This window comes from Melitaea cinxia, chromosome 20 (assembly GCF_905220565.1).
Source record: "Melitaea cinxia chromosome 20, ilMelCinx1.1, whole genome shotgun sequence".
Lineage (NCBI taxonomy): Eukaryota > Metazoa > Arthropoda > Insecta > Lepidoptera > Nymphalidae > Melitaea > Melitaea cinxia.
The window spans coordinates 7,784,008-7,804,196 of NC_059413.1; the positions used below are offsets into that span (position 1 = coordinate 7,784,008).

At 32.1% G+C, this 20,189-nt stretch overlaps 1 protein-coding gene across 1 annotated transcript; it reads left to right on the plus strand.

The window, feature by feature from the left end:
- The first annotated feature begins 357 nt into the window (after positions 1-357).
- Positions 358-15,023, plus strand: LOC123663585 (sarcoplasmic calcium-binding protein). Its single transcript, XM_045598255.1, has 6 exons — positions 358-459; positions 11,808-12,017; positions 12,493-12,654; positions 13,371-13,511; positions 14,440-14,559; positions 14,845-15,023. The coding sequence occupies exons 1-6, from the start codon at positions 358-360 to the stop codon at positions 14,953-14,955; spliced, it is 846 nt and encodes a 281-aa protein (XP_045454211.1). The 3' UTR covers positions 14,956-15,023.
- The last annotated feature ends 5,166 nt before the right edge of the window (positions 15,024-20,189 follow it).

A 20,189-nucleotide genomic window follows, 5' to 3' on the forward strand; every position in this document is an offset into this window, starting at 1 on the left:
TGTCGTAGCGTAAGTACGCATACAAACAACTCTTATAGCACCAACTCGCTAATTCGCTAATGCTATTCACCCGAAAAACTCCCTTACACCGCTAGTGTAAGGGCTATTATAGGGCACTATTTTTTAACTACAACGTTAATCACTTTCGTACTGGTTGGAAACAAGCTCGCCCCCACTCTTGAGCTTGGAGCGACGAATAAAACCGAACGCATTCGAATTTCAAACCAAACATAGTTGCGAGTGCGCTGCATGGATACCCTTAAATTGTGAACTTTATTAATTTTTAATAAAAATTAGTTATAAGTAAAAAAGCTGTATTAGTATATTATATGTAAGGGGTGATTGAAAGTGAATACAATGGCGTTGTCTCTGATGAGACTGGGTTTTCGTTCCGCTGTAATGAACTTGGAGAGATCAGCGGCTGTTCTCTCAAATGCAAGTGTTCAAAAACAAATTAAGGTAAGTTTAATTAAACCATATTAAAAAAATATATAAAAACAATATACCTTAAAAATTAGATAACATAATTCACATCAATCGATATACCTAATAATTAATAAGAATTAATCTAAAAGAAAGAAATAAAGCTACATATAAGTAAGATCTATGCAACGTGCTATAAAAAAAGAGTGCATTCTATAAAAAAGTTAAAACCCCGCATCCAATGCCACGCTCCCGTGCCTTTGAAAATAAAAGTAACAAATATATTTATAGTCTACCAACCTGATCTAGGATCAAGTATGCGCTGTTGTTTTATAGGCAGTAGAAACTTCACATACCAAGTTATAATGAATCTTTTTCGTAATAACATGCAGCTTATCTATACTAATATCAAAAGCAGAAAAGTTTGTTTGTTTGTTTGAATGCGCTAATCTCAGGAACTACTGGTCCGATTTGAAAAATTTATTATATTTATTGCGTTAGATAGCTCTTTTATCGAGAAAGGCTATAGGCTAAATATCATCACGCTAAGATCAATAGGAGCGAAGCATCAATGAATAATTTTTCAAAATCGGTTTTTTTTTCAAGTAACTATTCCACGCGGTCGAAATCGCGAGCAGAAGCTAGATTTTACTTTAGAACTATTTCAGTAGGACTATTTAAGTAAATATAGTTTAATAACATTATTGTAATCAGAATAATAATTTAACAATTTAAGTGTTATAAGATTGTATAGTTACACTAAAGTCAATAAATTTTAATTTGTTAAAAGTCATTAATAACATCGACATTATTACTTAGGTAATTAATTATTATCGATTTTTCTAAAAATGTGACCGATTTGAGTTTTTTATATTAATTATGTAAGCGGGTTTCTTATGTAGAGTAAGAGATATTTGTAAAACGGGATATTTATCTTTTTGGTCCTCCCGTGACGATGAACGCTGTAAAGTATCCGTAACGTCGGGCATCTAAAAAACTTAATGAACCAAGATAAAATCCGAAAAAGTTATTTCATTATAGCAAGCGCAATATTCACAATGAGCACTTATCTAAACTATCTTAGTTTTAAAATAATTAAATGACTGTGTCATTTTTTTATATATTTTTTGGTAAAAATAAGATCAATGCATTGTAAATATTATCAGGATGATTTTTTTCTTTGTCTGTTGCAGTTTGAACTCTGATAACCTCTTATCACATTCCCTTTTGATAAATAATTTGCAGCAACATTATATACCTTAATTTGATATAAATAAGAATGTAGGTATACCTTAAGTATATGCCCTCAATTTTGTGGTAAGTCCATTACAATGTTAAGGGGTGATCCAATACAAAATTATCTGTTAAAGGGACTGATAATTCATCACATCATCACATCAGCCTATTGCAGTCCTGGACATAGGCCTCCACAAGTTCGAGCCAAAAATGGCGTGAACTCATGTGTTTTGCCCATAGTCACCACGCTGGGCAGGCGGGCTGTTGACCGCAGGGCTGGCTTTGTCGCACCGAAGACGCTACTGCCCGTCTTCGGCCTGTGTATTTCAAAGCCAACAGTTGACTTTTTCAAGTTCCAAGGTGATGATAGTGGAACTGTGTTATCCCTTAGACGCCTCTTACGACACCCACGGGAAGAGAGGGGGTGGCTTTATTCTTTAATGCCGTAACCACACAGCAACTGTGTTTAACTTAGTTATATTTTTCATGTCTTATATTGTACTTGGACCTATATGTAACTTAAAAAAAACGCTTCACATTCAACGACTTGCAAGTATGACTAGAATTTCGTGTCAGGTTCGAAAACAACACCTCAGACCACGACAAACAAGTGTATGGTAAACATAAACATTTGCAATGTGCGAGAATCTAACTTGTGAACGCTAACGCATCAGTCACTACGCTAACGTAGCCAATTGGTAGTAATTGCCATTCAGTTGGAGAGCTGTGTCAATTGGAGTAGTCTGCGTACAATTCTTATGACAAAATTATATATAATACGTATTCCGACATATATTAAATACAAATAAAAGATAAACTACAAAGTAATTTTATATATTAATAATATTATTAATATACTAGCTATACCCGCGACTTCGTCCGCGTGGAATTTAAGAAAAAAATATTGTTCAGTTCGCAGAGCTACAAATAAATAAATTTCTAAAATAAAAGTAGCCTAAGTTACTCCTTATTACATCAGCTATCTGCCAGTAAAAGTCCCGTCAAAATCGGTCCAGCCGTTTCAGAGATAAGCCGGAACAAAAAGACAGACAGACAAAAATTGTAAAAATTGTTATTTTGGTATAAGTACCGTGTATACATCTATATGCATTTGGTAAAAAGTGGTTATTTTTAAAAAGCTGATGTTTATCATGTGGTCACATATAAATTTTATTGAGATCTGATAACTACTTTTTGAGTAATCTTTGATAACGCGTAGTTACTTGACTATTTTTTCGTCGATCTACGTTGTATTACTTGTCGATGTAATTGAAGTCGGTTTTTTTTCGTTTGCGAGCAAACACAATTATGATATTACAAACAGACACTCTAACTTTATTTATTTGTTTAGATAGCGTACGAAGTAGGGGTTCAATTAACTTTGACATAATTTTATTTTAAAGCTTGCTGTTACTTACGATTTTGATTAACTATTTAGTAGTAAAAATTGCTTATGTCATTTTTTTGATCCGTAAACTTTAATTATATTATATCCCTAGTGGTGTTCATATTAAAATCCATCGAAAAGAAAGTTTAATTTTATTGATTGTATGTTTATTGATTGTATCTATGGCGTCAGTGAGAACTTTTCATTGTTATCGTTAGTTAAAATAAAAAATGATAAATTAATAAATATTACTAAGACGATAATTTTGGCTGAAATTATTAGTAGTTGTACATGGAGAAGAAAATATAAAATGTCTTAAGGACATTGTATAAATCAAAATTTAGTGAAATAAAACGATGAAGAGCTTCTACACAAGTGTAAATTGCGTTTTTTTGTAATCGAATTGAAAAATTATTTTTGTGTTGGATACCCCATTTACCGAAGAACGCTATAGGCTATATAATATTTTAGTGAGTAGTAACTTTCTTCCTCAAATTAACGCGGGTAGAAACGCGGGACACAGAACAGATAGTTACTATTAAAAAAATTAATCTTCTATCAAAATTTAGCTGACGAAGTAACGAATGTTGCGTAACAATACGTTAGTAAACATTTATATCGGAAGCGATATAAACAAAAAATAACCTTGATTCGATCTAAACAATAACATGTACACAATATTGCTTTGGCCTACGTGTTCACGTAGTAGGGTTTTCTATGTACTATACATTAATAAAACGTGTAATAACAATAGAGGGCCAAGCAAAACAAACTACTTATAAAAAATGTGGTATACAAATGGTTCATCATTTAAGACCCTTACAAATCTAACTACCTTTTTAGCTAGCTTTCATCCTTTAAATTTACTCCATTCATCTTTCAATATTATAGCGTTCGGTGTAATACATAGTTTATGAAAATTTCAAATGCCTACAACTTTCAATGATATACGGCAATTTAACAAAGCCATAGAGGGATAGCGGAATCATGATTGCAGGGACACATTAACACTTTGTAGGTATGGAAAAATATAAGAAATATACAAATTATTCTATATAATAACTAGCTGACACCGCAAACGTTGTTTTGCCAAATATGTTATGGACCCTTAATCTCCCCCTCTCTCCGATATGTAAACAAAATTTGATAACAATCGGTCCAGCCGTTTCGGAGAGTTAGTTACACTAACATTGTGACACGAGAATTTTATATATAAGAAGATTAAGACTTTCGGGCCGGCAATAACAAACATGTAAATTAAAAAAATCTTTGTTTACTTTTTTCCCCATATTTTTTTTTGTGAAGAAGAAGGTGAAAGTTAATACAGTTATACTAGACCTTGACATTTCGATATGAAGTTCCTCGAAGAACATGTTGAACTGGCTTCGTTCACAATTAAAACTGGACATATGTATATGTATATGTATATGTATACAACTGCATATAGGTTCGTAGCTGGAATGAGTTATCATTTTACAGAAATCGATTAAATGTAATCCTTAATAAATTATAGTTTAAAAAAACTAAAAAACCACGCTTTTATAGCTAATTGAACTAAAAAGTAGAAAATAATTTTTAATTACAAAGTTTATAGGTATTACAGTAGTAGAGATCGAACAATCAATCATAATTAATTACTTCAAAATAAAATTATAATAAAATTTATTTTATTAGGAGAATAATTCAATCCAGAGTAAGAAACGTGAAGGTGTTGCCCCCCCTATACCCAAATATCACGTCTATTTTTTTTTAATGCAAAATAAATTAAAATCTGCAGAATTATTGTCTATAAATATACATATAATCTGATTCTGAAAAATTAACCACCGTGACACAAATTTTTAGACAAGCATCAAGATTACAAGATGTTTTGGTTTTTTTTTTTTGCTTAGAAATCGCGCGTACGATGAAAAATAAATACACGTGATAACTCAATATAGCTCACTGCGAGGTGAGCTACCACTGTAATATAGCTCTATCGTTAAATATCCTGTTTTAAATCATAACTGTCCAGTAGCCGAGTAGTATTGGGAGCTTTATCAAAGCAAATAGCACACAAAATAATGATTGTTAGAATTTTTGTCTGTTTGTCTCTACGTTTGTGCGTGGTAATTTCAGGAACAGCTTATCCGATTTAGATGTGATTTTCACTAATATATTGTGATAGGCTTCACACTTAACATTTAGTACATCACCCGCTTTTTTCAGTGATTAATAAAAGATTGAATTTTCGTGAATTGGTTCGGTTCGAACTGTAACTAATAGTAAATACTCTTATCCAGTTAAAAGTTAAACTGCCAGGTGCCTATCGTTACTTTAGACATAATTAAGTTTCTGAGTAGTAAATCGAACCTACGACCATTATCATAATTAATACTTTACTTTAACGGAGCTAGTCTACTTCGTTAAATAATGAGTTCTATGACCTTTATGCATTCGACGCATACGAACATCCGCATCTATTGCGCAAGCGCAAACAATGGATCATTTTTTAAAATCTTAATCTGTTAAGATATTATATTGATGTTGCAATAAAAGTAAAATATTGACTTTAATATGACTATTACTTTTACATTGTAGTTAAATTAATAGGCCATAATAAAATTTGAAATATAATTTATTTTTTTCGTAATTATGTATAACCATGCGTAGCCAAACAAAAAAAAAAACAAATGTTAATAACTGATTCAGCCTCACTGCATCTCACTGCTGGGCATAGGCCTCTTTCCCCATGTTGTAGAAGGATCAGAGCTTAATTCACCACACTGCACCAATGCGGGTTGGCGGATATATTGCTTACTTACTGTGAGAAACGATCGCTATCAGGTGTGCATGATAACAACCGCGACCGACAGCTTAACGTGCTCTCCGAAGCACGATGGAGAGACTCATAAAGACTAACAACCAGACCAGAAATAAATATTTGTATGAACATAAATTAATATCCACTCCAAGCGGGAATTGAATCGGTAAATAATAACTCCAAGCGGGAATCGAATCGGTTTTTTAGCCAGAGCGGTCGTTTACAACATAAAAATGTAAAAAGCTATGTAAAAGCGTTATTCCTGACCTTGCCAATGCTGTCTGCATTTGACATGGGATCTTTTATGTGTTCCTTGATCATAGGATCAATGACCTTTTATACAGCACACTGGCACACATGTACTACACCTGCATTGTTTTTTATTAAAAATATAAAATATTATACTTAATTATAGTATAGTTGTATTATACTTAATTATAGTTAGTAGTATAGTTGATATTTATAAAATACACAAATTTCGTGACATTAGAACACCGTATTCAAATAGTCAGTTGAAGCACATTTTATAAATTCCCTTCAGACACATAATTATTTGTGTTACAGATATAGGTAATTGTGTTTGCTTGCAAATGAAAAAAACCGACTTCAGTTACACCCAGCTTATGAGGTAACAAACACACACACACACACACACACCCACACACACACATCAGTCGAAATGAGGCTCTCCTCCTTTCACAGTCAGTTAAAAACTTGTTGAATTTAAAAATGTAAAAAATATAACCACAAGGTAATAAGGTTTTAACATGCTTAGTTACTGGCGCCACTGGTTATACTCGTAGTAGGAAATGGCTTAAGTCATTAAAGTATTTGTTATTGTATGATATCCGCAGCAGTTTACCTTTTTTATTAAGATCGTAAAATTAATATTTATACAAGACAACTACGTGGTTTCACTCGGGTCTAGCTTCAATCATGTGAGATTTGATAATATTTTTGGTTTGTTGCTTTGATCCTATGAATGATGAATGTTTTATTTAAATTACTAATACAGAAAAATACAGATAATAATGAACTAATTTCGTAGAATAGCACCTGGTTTTTATTTTTTCGGACACTTGTATAGAATATATTGAAATGTAAAATTTGCATTGCCCTTCAGATTCTTGTTTGGTCTTAAAGATTCTTATGTTATGTATACATTTTAACCTCGTACTAATTCGCAAATTGTCTGGTCTGAATCGAAGCGACACTTGTCATCAAGCTGTCACTTGTAATATAAACCACATAAATATCAACACCAGTTGATTCATGATTCGTATGTATGAATTTACAGTCATCGAAAAATTAGGGCATCTTATTTGAATACAATTTTTTTTTTTCTAAATAGGGTCATACTTGATAACAAACTTTCATGTCGATTTTTTTTATATAACTAGGTCGGCAAACAAGCGTACTACGCATTTGAAGGTAAGCAATTACCGTAGTTTATAGACGCCTGCAACACCAGAAGTATCACAAGCCTATTGCCGATCCTACCCCCTATCCCCCCAAGGAGATCTGGTCACTGGCAGTATTATTTACCTGTGATTGTCTAAAATTTAGGTACCTCTCCAGTCGGGCTGCTCCAGATTTTGAGCAGGATATTTTCTACTTTTTCCTACATCAGTTAATAGGTATTCAAATTATTGCATTGATGTTTTAATTTAATGGTAAATTTTTGTTTTAAATGTATCTAAAAACCGTCCGTGATTTCAATAGCACCAAGATGCCGTTATATTATATATTATATTAGCAGATCCAAGTACAGAATTTAAGTAGAGTACGTAGCTTGTGTAGCAAGAGTGGTTTGTTGCATAATATCACTATAGAAATACGAAGGTTTAGAAGCATATTATATCACATGTAGTTCTCATAACTTAACCCAAACTCGAAGTTGGTAAATATTTAAGTTGACATAGTTGCATTTGCTATGATAATAAGGTCGTTGACCGTCTTGTGTAAGCGCACGCGCAGGGCAGTGTACAGTTGACCACATGGTGATATTCAGTTGTTTTTATTTTGATTCGACAATAACGAAACACGAAGAAAACATCTAGAATATCTATTTGTTAAAAGAAATAAAATTATTATTTAAAAGTTAGTATAAATAAATAATAACTTTATTGTTTTTATTAGTATTTTTAATTTTACAAAATAACTAAGATAAAATTTTTAAATAAAAATTAAAAAATGTAATAAGAATAACCTACCAAATTAGTATGTATTGACCCTAAGCTGAACATAAATGATACCATTTTGATGCAGGCATTTTTGTGTGGATATTTATAACTCATCTATAACTAAAACACCTATAAAAGAACATGTTCCATTAACTTCTTAATCAACTTACTATACCGAAACATTTTCACGTTTAATCAAAAGTTATTATTATTTACATCATACACAGACACTAATTTTATCTACTTATATGTACTTAAATTAATTGCTAAAAGTATATATATATATATATTTGTATAACTATGTCGGCAAACAAGCGTATTGCTTACCTGATGGCAAGCGATTACCGTAGCTTATTGACGTCAGCAACACCAGAAGCATCGCAAGAGCGTTGCCTACCCCTAATTCCCCCAGAAGCTCTGGTCACCTTACTCACCAACAGGAACACAACACTGCTCGAAAGCAGTACTATTTAGCTGTGATCTTCTGTAAGGTCCTACCCCAGTCGGGCTGCTCCATTTTTGAGCAGGCAATTTCCTGCTATGCCCTATTTCAGTTAACAAACCTACCTCAGTTATATCAATGTATTATTTTCTTCAACATTGAAATAAGCGATTGAATAATATTGTCTCAAATTGAATCAATTGTAGCGAACGATGTTTGAACTTTGGTTCGGGTCAGACATAACTAGCCTCGTCACTCAGTTGCACTCGCAATTCTGTTTTCTTTTTTAACTTACAACTTCCTTAAACATTATTGCTTAATAGAAATGGTTAGTAATTATTACCAATAATATCTATCTATCATTAAAATACATTTTTAAGCACTAAGTCGCTTATTGTGGGTCATCAAAATGCTCGAAAGAAATTACGTTTTGTTCTTACGTAAGTATTGACCTAACTTTATTTGATTTACAGAAAAACCCATCACATACCATAGAGAAAGTCACTTTTTTAATTTATTGATGACCACTTAATAACTGAGTTGCGTAATGGAATATAAAATATAAGTAAGTATTTTACAATAGTGCAAATAACAAAAAGTATTTATGTTTCTAAAATACTTTTGAAGTTATGCTTCTTTTGGCGCGTTAGGAAAAACATGAGAGTAAATTTATACAATGCGCGCGCACACCGACACGAAAAAAATCGACGCCCTGAAGTTAGCTAGTCAACGAAGAAGAAGTTAACAACGTGAAGTTAGCTAGCCAATGAAGTATAACTTCTTACGTGCGTACATAAGTACACATTCTTTTTTTAAATTTATTTTTAGTTTACGTACGGTATGGCGTTACAGGCGTCCATAGGCTACGGTATTCGCCTAACATCAGATGTACCATACGCTTGTTTCCACCCTAGGTCTATGAAAGAAAATTAATTCAGTTAAATATTTTCTTTGCATGGTTATAACTGTTGCCCGTTCGACTTCGTTGATTACTTCGTTTTTATTTCAAACTCACCTTTTTATTTAAAAGAATAACTGCAGCGAAGCGTAGTAGTAGTAGTAGTAGTAGTAGTAATTACAATCTCTAATTTAATATTAAAACATATTTACACTTTTGAAGTTAAATTCTTTAGGCGCATTAGGGTAAAATTATTACGGATGAAATGGTAACGTTTTCGTCGATGGCACTGGAACGGAAATCTAAAGCTTTAGAATTGTATAAATGTAAACGAGACTTAAAAATTAGTTTGCCAAAGAAGTTTCACTTCTGAGTTCTGACATGTGTACTTTTTATGCACGCACTTTGTAATGTATATGATTTTTTTTTGTGGCAGTAGGGAATGTGCAATTTATATTTCCTAATTTTTATTTTTTTGTTATAAATCCCTAATTTCTCGTATACCTACCTACTTTCAATAGTATTTATGCGTAGTCATTAAGAAACATGTATGAGTCTTTTAATTGAAAACCTTAAATTATAACTGTAACCGTAGGTACAATAAACAACACGGGCGTGAGGCCATATGTTAAACTTACGGGAAAAATGAAATAAAAATGAATGAGAGGTTTTGTTTTAAAATTGTTAAGAGATATGTCTAACGTCTTTCGCTTATTGACTACGATAACATATATAACAAACAAGTGAACGTCTGTTGTTGCCTCTTCAAGGTAGGCCCTTAGATACAAGTTGCTGTATGCTACTTAATTTTAATCGTTAAAATGTTGTTATTGTCTGTATTATTATTTGTATAAGTGGAATACCAGAGAGTCGAAAGCATTTTATTTTTATTTGCATAATGTTCCTTCATTTAAAAGTAAAAAAAAAGTTATGCGGTATAATACAACGTAGGTCGACGAAAAAAGCGTCAAGTAAAAACGCATTATTAGATATAACTCGAAAAGTAGTTGTTAGATCTCAAATAAATTTAAATGGGACCAATTGGCACACACCACCTTTCGATTAAAACAAAATTTGTCGAAATCGGTCTACCCGGTCAAAAGTTCTGATGTAACATACATAAAATATATATATATATATATATATAGTCGAATTGAGAACCTCCTCCTTTTTTGGAAGTCGGTTAAAAAACTAAATAAGTACCAATAACAAAATATAACTACGATCTCTTATTTCATAGTAAGTTTTGTTTTACCTATATTAAAACGATCTGCTCTACTGCTACTCTGATTACTGCTCTGTTATTACTATCTGTTTACTGTTAAAATATTACAACACCATCGAACATGGTAATTGGACCTTATTTGGTGTTACCACCGCAATTAACGCGATATTTTTATATTAAGACTAGCCTACCCGTGCCCACTTCGTTGGGTGTTAATTATTATTATATTAACCAAATAACATACTTTAAAGATCAAAATTTTATAGCACTTAAATAAATAATATGTTGCTCCCGTGTATTTATTATTTTAAATTACAGAACCAAATAACATACTTTAAAAAACAAATTTTATAGCGCTTAAATAAATAATATGTTGCTCCAACGTCATCTATCAAAAATCGAGAAAACGTCGTCGATAGACTAAAATAAGACTAAATTAATAACGTTGAAAGACTAATAAATTGTTTTCTAATAGCGATAGATGGCGCTAGTTTATTTACCATTTTGATATTATATTTTAATCTTTTTCTTATTTACTGAATTTTTTGTTCAATTACAATAAAATATACCCCATGTCACTCCTGAATAATGTAGCTTTCTGTTAGTGAAAGAATTTTCATGATCGGATCAGTATTTGCGAAGATCACCCCCTACATACAAACAAAGTTATAAACTTTACCTCTTTATAATATTAGTATAGATGACGAACGATTCGCGATCGGAGTGTCTGTTTGTTATATTAAAATAACCGCTTTTACTAAATGTATATGGATGTATATACGGTAAATATACCAAAATAACATTTTTTTATAATTTTTGTCTGACTGTCTGTTTGTTTGTTCCGGCTAATCTCTGAAACGGGTGGACCGATTTTGATGGGACATTCACTAATAGACAGCTGATGTAATAAGGAGTAACGTTAAGCTACTTTTTTTAGAAATGCGAACTGAACAAATTTTTTTGTTAAATTCCACCCGGGTGAAGTCGCGAGCTAGTTATAAATAAAATTCAATATTTGTATATTTGCCCTCTATGCGTTCTAAAACTATTGATGAAATGTGATGAATTTTTGGCAGGTATTTCTGGGTAGTAAGGGCCTAGTCCAAAAATGTCGCTTAAAAAAATTATGTGTTCCAAAAGCGAAGCCAATGTGGGTCGCTAGTCAAGAATAAAATATAAAACAATAATGAAGGTTAATTAATTGTTACAGCTGATTCACACAAAAGTGATCTGCAATGGCAACGTGTGCTACATACAGACAATACAAGAGTCTCGAGATATCGAAGTAGCAGAGTACGCAGGAGCACTGAGACGGAACTACAGCAAGCAGCACGGCAGACCAGAGGAGAACCGGAGGAAAAAAGAGTCTGACAGCGAAAGTGACTCCGATTCTGACACGGAGTGCAAGGGTTACGACCGAGTGAGTATAACGTTTAAAAGATTAATTTATTGAATTTTTACACGAAGAATTAAGCAATTCTGCAGCGTTTAACAATAAACATTTGTTAAATTTTTTTTTTTTTCGTTAGTAACTTGTATCGTGTTCAAGGACGGAAATTTAGAATCTTATGCTTAATTTTAGTTTCCATTATATCTGATGCAATGGAACCTTTTAATGTGTAATAGTTCAGTGAGCGCCTTAGCTAAGTTTAGCGGCACTATCTGATACTGTGGGTCCAAGCTATTTCTAGATGTTTCAGTTGGGAAAAGAGCAAATTTATGTTATTTTTGTTGATATAACGTGTCATTAATTACTTTCGATTCATTTATTCAGTCTCTGCACATCACTAAGACATAAAGATCATTAACAAGTAACAAGAACACTAACAATAATACAGTATCAAATAATACAGTAAAACTGCGTACATTATTTTTTTTTCATCCTTTTGTTCTAGTCCGAGTTTTGGAGGCGAAAAATGCGCACAGTGCACAACATCCTCGACGTAGACAAGGATGGATTGATCTCATTCAATGACTTCCTGCTATTTTCCGAACGCTTTAAGTCCCTAGGAAATCTGGATGAGAAGCAAGCTAAAGAATTCAGTGATATTATTAAGGTCAGTATTAACACAAATTCGACGGGAAACGAAGTTTACATGTGGGCATTTTGACCGAGTAAATACGTTTATTTTGTGTTATAATACGTAGAAATTTTTTATTTCGGGTTTTACATTGTCACTTTAACTATTACATTTCTCAAATAATAATATAGTTTTAAAACAAAATTCTAGTGGTTTTTTTAAATTAGCCAGAAAAACAAATTTCGACAGGTCAGTCGGAGATGCAGGTTCGATCTCCGCTGGAACGGTCGATTTTTGATATGATATTAAAAAATGTTTATAATTGTACTCATCAAACATATATATATATATATATTATATATAGACCAGTGCTTTTGAAAATGGTAAAAAGTGAAAAAAATTATGGTAGGATGAAACCCATTGGAAAAGGAAGAGAATACAACGAAAATGAAAGGAAAAATAAAGTACGGGCGATCTGAGTACGGGAAGTGTTAGGGATGGGGGGTTTAAGGGTAACATTACGGTTTATCTAGATTTCCGGCTAAACTTTAAGTCATCAACATTTACCACAGTAATTAAATATTTTTTTCTACACCGTCAGAAAGTAGAGATTTCAACAAACAAAATGCCCATCGACTTTTTTTTAAAAAGCTAGCAAAGTTATGACTTATCATAACTTTGTGAGTTCCATAGCCCACTTCATTAGGTCCTTAATTGTTTAAATGTGTGAGTTTGATGTTATTGTTATACAGTTAACATGGGAAGAGCAATGGGGTGTGATAGACCCCTACAACTACGTGACCGTGGAGCAGTATCTAGAAGATATGAACCACATGCTTAATGATAAAAATTTAAAGAAAAGGGCCCACCAATGGCTGCCGTATTTATTTAAGGTATGTTTGTAAATTTAGTGAAATTCATTATCGTTTATTTTATCAAAGTTTTAGCTTCATCAGCTGCATATTTCTCACCATGATGAAATAACCTGACAAATAATATAACTTGGCCACTTTTAAAATTAGAAAGAATGTGTCTTCGCTTTACTTAAGCAAGGTTATATGCGTATGTCTTAATTATTATTTTTATTAATTCTATTTACCGAACATAAGATCAATTTAAAAAGAAGTTTGGTATTTAAAATGTTTAATTATAAGAGCAGTGTAAACGGGTTACTAAATAATTGTGTTTGCTCGCAAACGAAAAAAAACCGACTTCAATTACATCGACGAGTAATACAACGTAGATCGACGAAAAAATAGTCAAGTAACTACGCGTTATCAAAGATTACTCAAAAAGTAGTTATCAGATCTCGATAAAATTTATATGTGACCACATGACAAACATCAGCTTTCGATTAAATTAAAAATTATTAAAATCGGTACACCCAGTAAAAAGTTATGCGGATTTTCAAGAGTTTCCCTCGATTTCTCTGGGATCCCGTCATCAGATCCTGGTTTCCTTATCATGGTACTACACTAGGGATATCTCCTTTCCAAAAAAAAAAAGAATTATCAAAATCAGTACATCCAGTAGAAAGTTATGCGGTATAATACAATGTAGGTCGACGAAAAAAGCGTCAAGTAAAAACGCATTATTAGATATAACTCGAAAAGTAGTTGTTAGATCTCAAATAAATTTAAATGGGACCAATTGACACACACCACCTTTCGATTAAAAATTTTTGTCGAAATCGGTCCACACGGTCCAAATTTCTGATGTAACATACATAAAAAAAAATACAGTCGAATTGAGAACCTCCTCCTTTTTTGGAAGTCGGTTAACAATATCTGATAGTAAGTACCATTGTACTGTTATTCGCAGGCAGTTGATAAAGACAAGTCTGGATATATCTCCGTGGAGGAGTTCAAGCTGTTCTTCCAGTGCCTCGGACTCGACAACGAGCACGCGGCCGTTGCCTTTGCAGTTATCGACACTAATATGGTAAGATTAATTTGAATCTGTTTTGCGTTTATATATTAAAGTCATAATTATTATTATCTTGTAAAAAGTAAATTTTTGACATTTGTTTTTTTTGTATTTGGGTGCATTCATATAATATATATTTATTTTCATTAAGACAGAACCGTAAATAAACTAAACATTGTTAATTTATGTCAACTGGAATATATGAATGGTATTGTCATCAGTACTAGCTTACTTCTATAGAAATTCGGGCATTAAAAGAATTAAGCTACTTCGAAAGATTTTTAATAAATCATTTTACAGGACGGCAAGCTATCTCTCAAAGAGTTTGTGAAACTCGGAAAAGATTTCTTCTTTACGGAGGACGAAACGCGAGTCTCCAAGATGTTCTGGGGTCCGCTGATCAATGTCTAGTTCGATAGTATTGTAAATATTGTAATGTTACATCAAAGCAAAGATTGCGACACAACGGGACGTAATACTATATACATATACTAGCGACTCGCCCCGGCTTCGCACGGTTGCAAAAACTATCAGTGTTACTCTACAATCATTCTATGTACTAAAGAAAACCGCATCAAAATCCGTTGCGTAGTTTTAAAGATCTAAGCTTAAACAGACAGCGGGAAGCGACTTTGTTTTATACTATCTAACACTTCAGCCTGTAATATCCCACTACTGGGCATAGGCCTCTTTCCCCATGTAGGAGAAGGATCAGAGCTTAATCCACCACGCTGCTCCAATGCGGGTTGGCGGATACTATATACGATACTATACTATCTAATGATATAAAAATTTTATAAGCTATGGATCAGCCGGCGAGTAAAAATTATACTTATGACTGCAAAAACAAATATTTTTATTATAAGACACAAATTCTGAAAAAAAAAATTTGTAAAGTTACGTACAATTTTAAAAATTATTTAGACTTTTTTAAAATATAAATACAGGTAAAGGCAACTTAATAAAATTTTAGAGTTTAATTATTAACAGTTTATTTGTAAAGCGTGTACCATTTTGAATTTATTTTTACGACATCCTTATGAGCTGTGTTGAATCTTTATTATGATTTACAATTAAATTTTAAGTGTGCGAATGTACACTATAATAATTATAATACTTATCAATAAACAATTCTGTGGTGAAAAGATAAAGGACATAAGTCAAAAATTAAAAAAAAAAAAAATAGATTTTGTTGCATCTATTGGTCTAGAGTTGTCACTATATTGAATATTAAATAAATTACAATTTTCTAACTATATGAGTTTCTTTCTAATTAATTGCCAAAAGTTCAAATAAATCAAAAATCAAAAATCAAAATCAAAAACAGTTTTATAAAAAGGCCCCATGGCCATTTTCAATCGTCATTTTACAAATTAGAACTTTAAAAATACATTATTATTTTTGTAAAAGTTAAGCTACCACCGATTCGGAATGTAGATTCTGCAGAGAAGAATCGGCAAGAAACTCCGCAGTTACTCTTTTGAAAAATAATATATAAACTATTTCAATACAAAATTAGTATCATGTTGCATAAATATAAATATATGTGCTTATCTCCTTTATTTATATCACAGAATTAATACAGTTTTTAAGGTAAATAGGATTTATAAATTTAGCAGCGTATTTACTGACATGACTTAAAACTAGACTTATTTTATCTTATATATTAAGAAATACAGATTCAAAAAAAAAAAAAAAAATATAAATTTACATCTATAATTGAACGCAACTTTAAATCAATTTTTTAACTAGTATAACTGACACTATAACTAACTTTTTTACTACAAAAACTGATATGATTGAAACAACTTATTTTTTGAGTGATTTTTTATTGTATGTGTTTGGTCAGTTCTCGAATGCTGCTGTTGCTTGGATAGCAAAAAAGTATTATAAGTTTTACACATTTTTGTGATCACATTGATCAGATGTACGTAAAACACTGATTTCTGTATACAATTACAATTGTCTGTGTTCAACAATACTCATATATATGTGTGGGTAATTTTTAATAGTGTATTACGATTTTTAATATATGAAAAAAAAATACACATAGAATCTCAATAAAAGAGTTGTTAAATAAAAAGTATGTTTATTTCTACAATGTGTTACAACTACCTATGTTAATACCTTACATTATTAAAAAAAAAAACATTCTATTTAAGTTTGTCTTAAATAAGAAAAATTTCAAGGATTGTAATCATGGAAAGAAAAATTCCTCTTGATTTTACCCAATACTAAACTCAAAATTTTGTAACTGATTTTTTTACGAAAAAGTTCAAATATATAATAAAAATAAAAACAAACAGATAAAGACGCTTAAGAATAAAATATAAAAACAATGTACCAATATTTATCACGAAAATTACTTATTGAAAACCGACGCAATTACGAAAAAAAAAAAAAAAAAAAATTGCGATGTGAAAGTCGCCGGGACAGCCAGTAAGTTTCAGTTTCATCTTTTAATATTTATTTTTATTCTGTATCGGTATTTTTACATCTCTACTGTATCCGATTAAACTATTAGACCTTCTTTCATAATAGAAGATAAAAATTACTTTTATTTATCTTTAATTTTTAAAATAAAATATTGCTGTGTAACTAAAGAACTTACGTTTTTTATGTACCGCGTAATTTTATTTACTGCGAAGAAGCTGTCTTAAAAAGAAGATGTTATTTATGGTTTTATACTGTGCTCTAAAAACGCTTCGTCTTTAATATCGAATTGTTTAACGATAGACAATAATGTAGCCATGGCACCAATTACCTGCAAAATATAAGCAAATAAAATAACAACGATTACATTTTAACTGCCTGTTGCTATATTTTAAGGTGGCCGATTGAAGACTACGATTCTGTAGTTGAAAATTGAAATTTAGTTTGTTCTGTATTGTTGTCAAGATACTAACTTTTTGGGGCTCTCGGTGATTAAAAATTATTAGGGCTATGAAGACTTCAATTACGATATTCCTCTTACAGAAGAAGCTACTAAATCGAATAATTACAGTAGTTACCTATGGGTCATACCAGATATTCCTAACGAGTAGCTTTTTAAGAATTTTAGAACATTAGTCGGACTAGAAGATACATTAAAAATAACTAGAATTATAAATAACTAGAAAGAATTCTAAGCACACTGTTTGAAATACATTAGTGTTAGTATATTTAATTTACCGTAGCTGTAATGGGTCTCGTGAAATCGCAGATACCAAGCGGGGTGAACTTGGGTATTTGAAACAGGTAGAAATCGAACAGCACAGGTAGCTTCACACGGGACGACGTGCTCATAACTCTACATATCGTGTTCAAAATATCCTGAAACTAGAATTATTCGTTTTCATTTACGTTACTGCACTTCAAAAATTACATACGAAAACTTAAAATAACTACAAGTTTTTTTTAATATATTATTTGACACATACAATAATACGTATTATTATTGGGGTATTGTGTATACAGTTTGGCGCTAGCTATGTACTGTGAATGGCTGCTATCAATTGAGTTGAGTGCTTCTTTGTTGATTATTATGTCAGCAAGAGTGTATTTCTCTCTTTGGTATGATCCAGTCTAAATCACTCATACAAAAATGGTTTTTTACCTACATGCCATGTATTTTTGTTTGCTATTTATTTCTTAGCTAAGGTTTTAACGTCTCGTAACCGGTTGATGCGATTGCTGTCGTGAGAACAAGTCCCACACATAACAAATCTGTGACTCCTGTGACAAGCGATACAAGTCAAAAATCAAGTTTGAAAAATTCTTCTTGTGAACTAAGTGAGCTAAGTTCAATTGGAGTATCTTCTTTTCTAGAGTAAAATATTATCTTGAAATATAAAGGATAGTGTTAAGTACTTCCAGTAATTCATTACTGACAAAGGGGTATAACTTGACAAATATCTATTTTCACGAATTTTGTACAGACTTAAAATATTTCCACAGCTCTAGCAGACAAAAGAACGTGAATTAGACCAAAAAATTTGTTATGTATTTTCTGACCACGTTAAAATCACAAAAACGGTATAACTAAACTTAAATCACTTGTCACGGGAAGCACAAAAATATTTGTAGAAGCCATACAGAACTTTGTTTGTGTTTGTTTGTTTGTTGTTTCCGGACCTCCAACACGGGATTTACGTCATAATGGGGGTCATCATCATGTTAGAGGTGACGCTTTTTTAAACATTTTTAATTACCTTCGATTTTATTCGGTGGCATGGTTCGACGATCAGAAACACAAGTGCAACTTTGTACATAAACCATAAAGTGATGAGTATGAACTTCAGTAAAGCCAAAAATGTGAATTGGTCTGTTGAAAAATAATTAGTTATTACAAATGTATCAAAATTAGGTACTAAATTTTTATTTCCTTTTAGAATTTGCTTAGGACAGCATGTTGCTGTGCTGCAACGCGTTTAATTGAGGTGGCACTCTTTTGACAAGGCGTGGCGTTGCGTCATTTTGTGATTTAATGTTTCACTTGAATCTCGGAAGGGAATGTCTATTACTGTAACATTCATATGTAGGCATCTGCACAGTTTGAACGCGATACAAAAATTCAAAATTTATCGTCACTCAATAAATAATACCACAGCCATTACAGAATTTGGCGTAAGCCTAAGCTATAAGAGTAGCGGAATCATAATAATAACACAAGTGAATAATAAGAGTATAAATAACATAACAATATACGCAGTGTGGCTACGGCATTAAGAATATAGCCTCCTCATCTCTTCCCGTAGATGTCGTAAAAAGGCGACTAAGGGATAACACAGTTCTGCTACTACCTTGGAACTTAAAAAGCCGACCGATGGCGGGATAACCATCCAACTGTTGCCTTTGAAATACATAGGCCGAAGACGGACAGCAGCGTCTTCGGTGCGACAAAGCCAGCCCTGCGGTAACCAACCCGCCTGCCCAGCGTAGTGACTATGGGCAAAATACATGAGTTCACGAAATTTTTTGCATGAAGTTATGGAGGCCTATGTCCAGCAGTGGACTGCGATAGGCCGAAATGATGATGATGATGGTGATGAACAATACACGAGTATATAGCAGAATATAACTAAGAAAATAGCTACCTAAAAAGTTGTAGACATACGTAAAAAGGTAAACGTTGTCCATCATACCCATAACGTTTATTACATAAAGCAGCAGGAGCATAAGGCCTTCGTTTTTCGTCAACTCATTTATTAAGTGACATATAGACATGTATGAGTAAAAAAGTTTACGAGTGACAGCGTGTGGAGAAGACGCTGTGAATGTTTGAGGGGAATCTGGAAGGAAGTACGGTATATTAGATATTTCTCACATGATAGTGGCTATTATTTTAAGGTATATGAAAAATCCGAACTAGAAATAATAGTTTGTGACTGTAGAATCGCGTTTTATACACATTATTTATAAGTTAAGATAGCTGACATTTAGATAATATGCCCAACATAAATTTAATAGAATCTTGTTTTATGTACGAGCTTTGCGATTACATCAGTATTCCCTTTTTACATCCTTTCCTTCTACGTGATAACATTTATGTATCGAAAATAATAAAACACTATCTAATTGTAAATTATCTAGCTATCCGTCCTCAGCTTAGCTAAGTTTCTTGCATATTAACCAAAATTTTCTTTGAATATTTACTGTTAATTTTA

Bases quoted from the DNA above. Each gene is read 5' to 3' on its own strand.
- LOC123663585 (XM_045598255.1), top strand. From the start codon at position 358: ATGGCGTTGTCTCTGATGAGACTGGGTTTTCGTTCCGCTGTAATGAAC. The intron at 460-11,807 runs GTAAGTTTAATT...TAATTGTTACAG, and splicing joins GTGTTCAAAAACAAATTAAG to CTGATTCACACAAAAGTGAT. The intron at 12,018-12,492 runs GTGAGTATAACG...CTTTTGTTCTAG, and splicing joins AGTGCAAGGGTTACGACCGA to TCCGAGTTTTGGAGGCGAAA.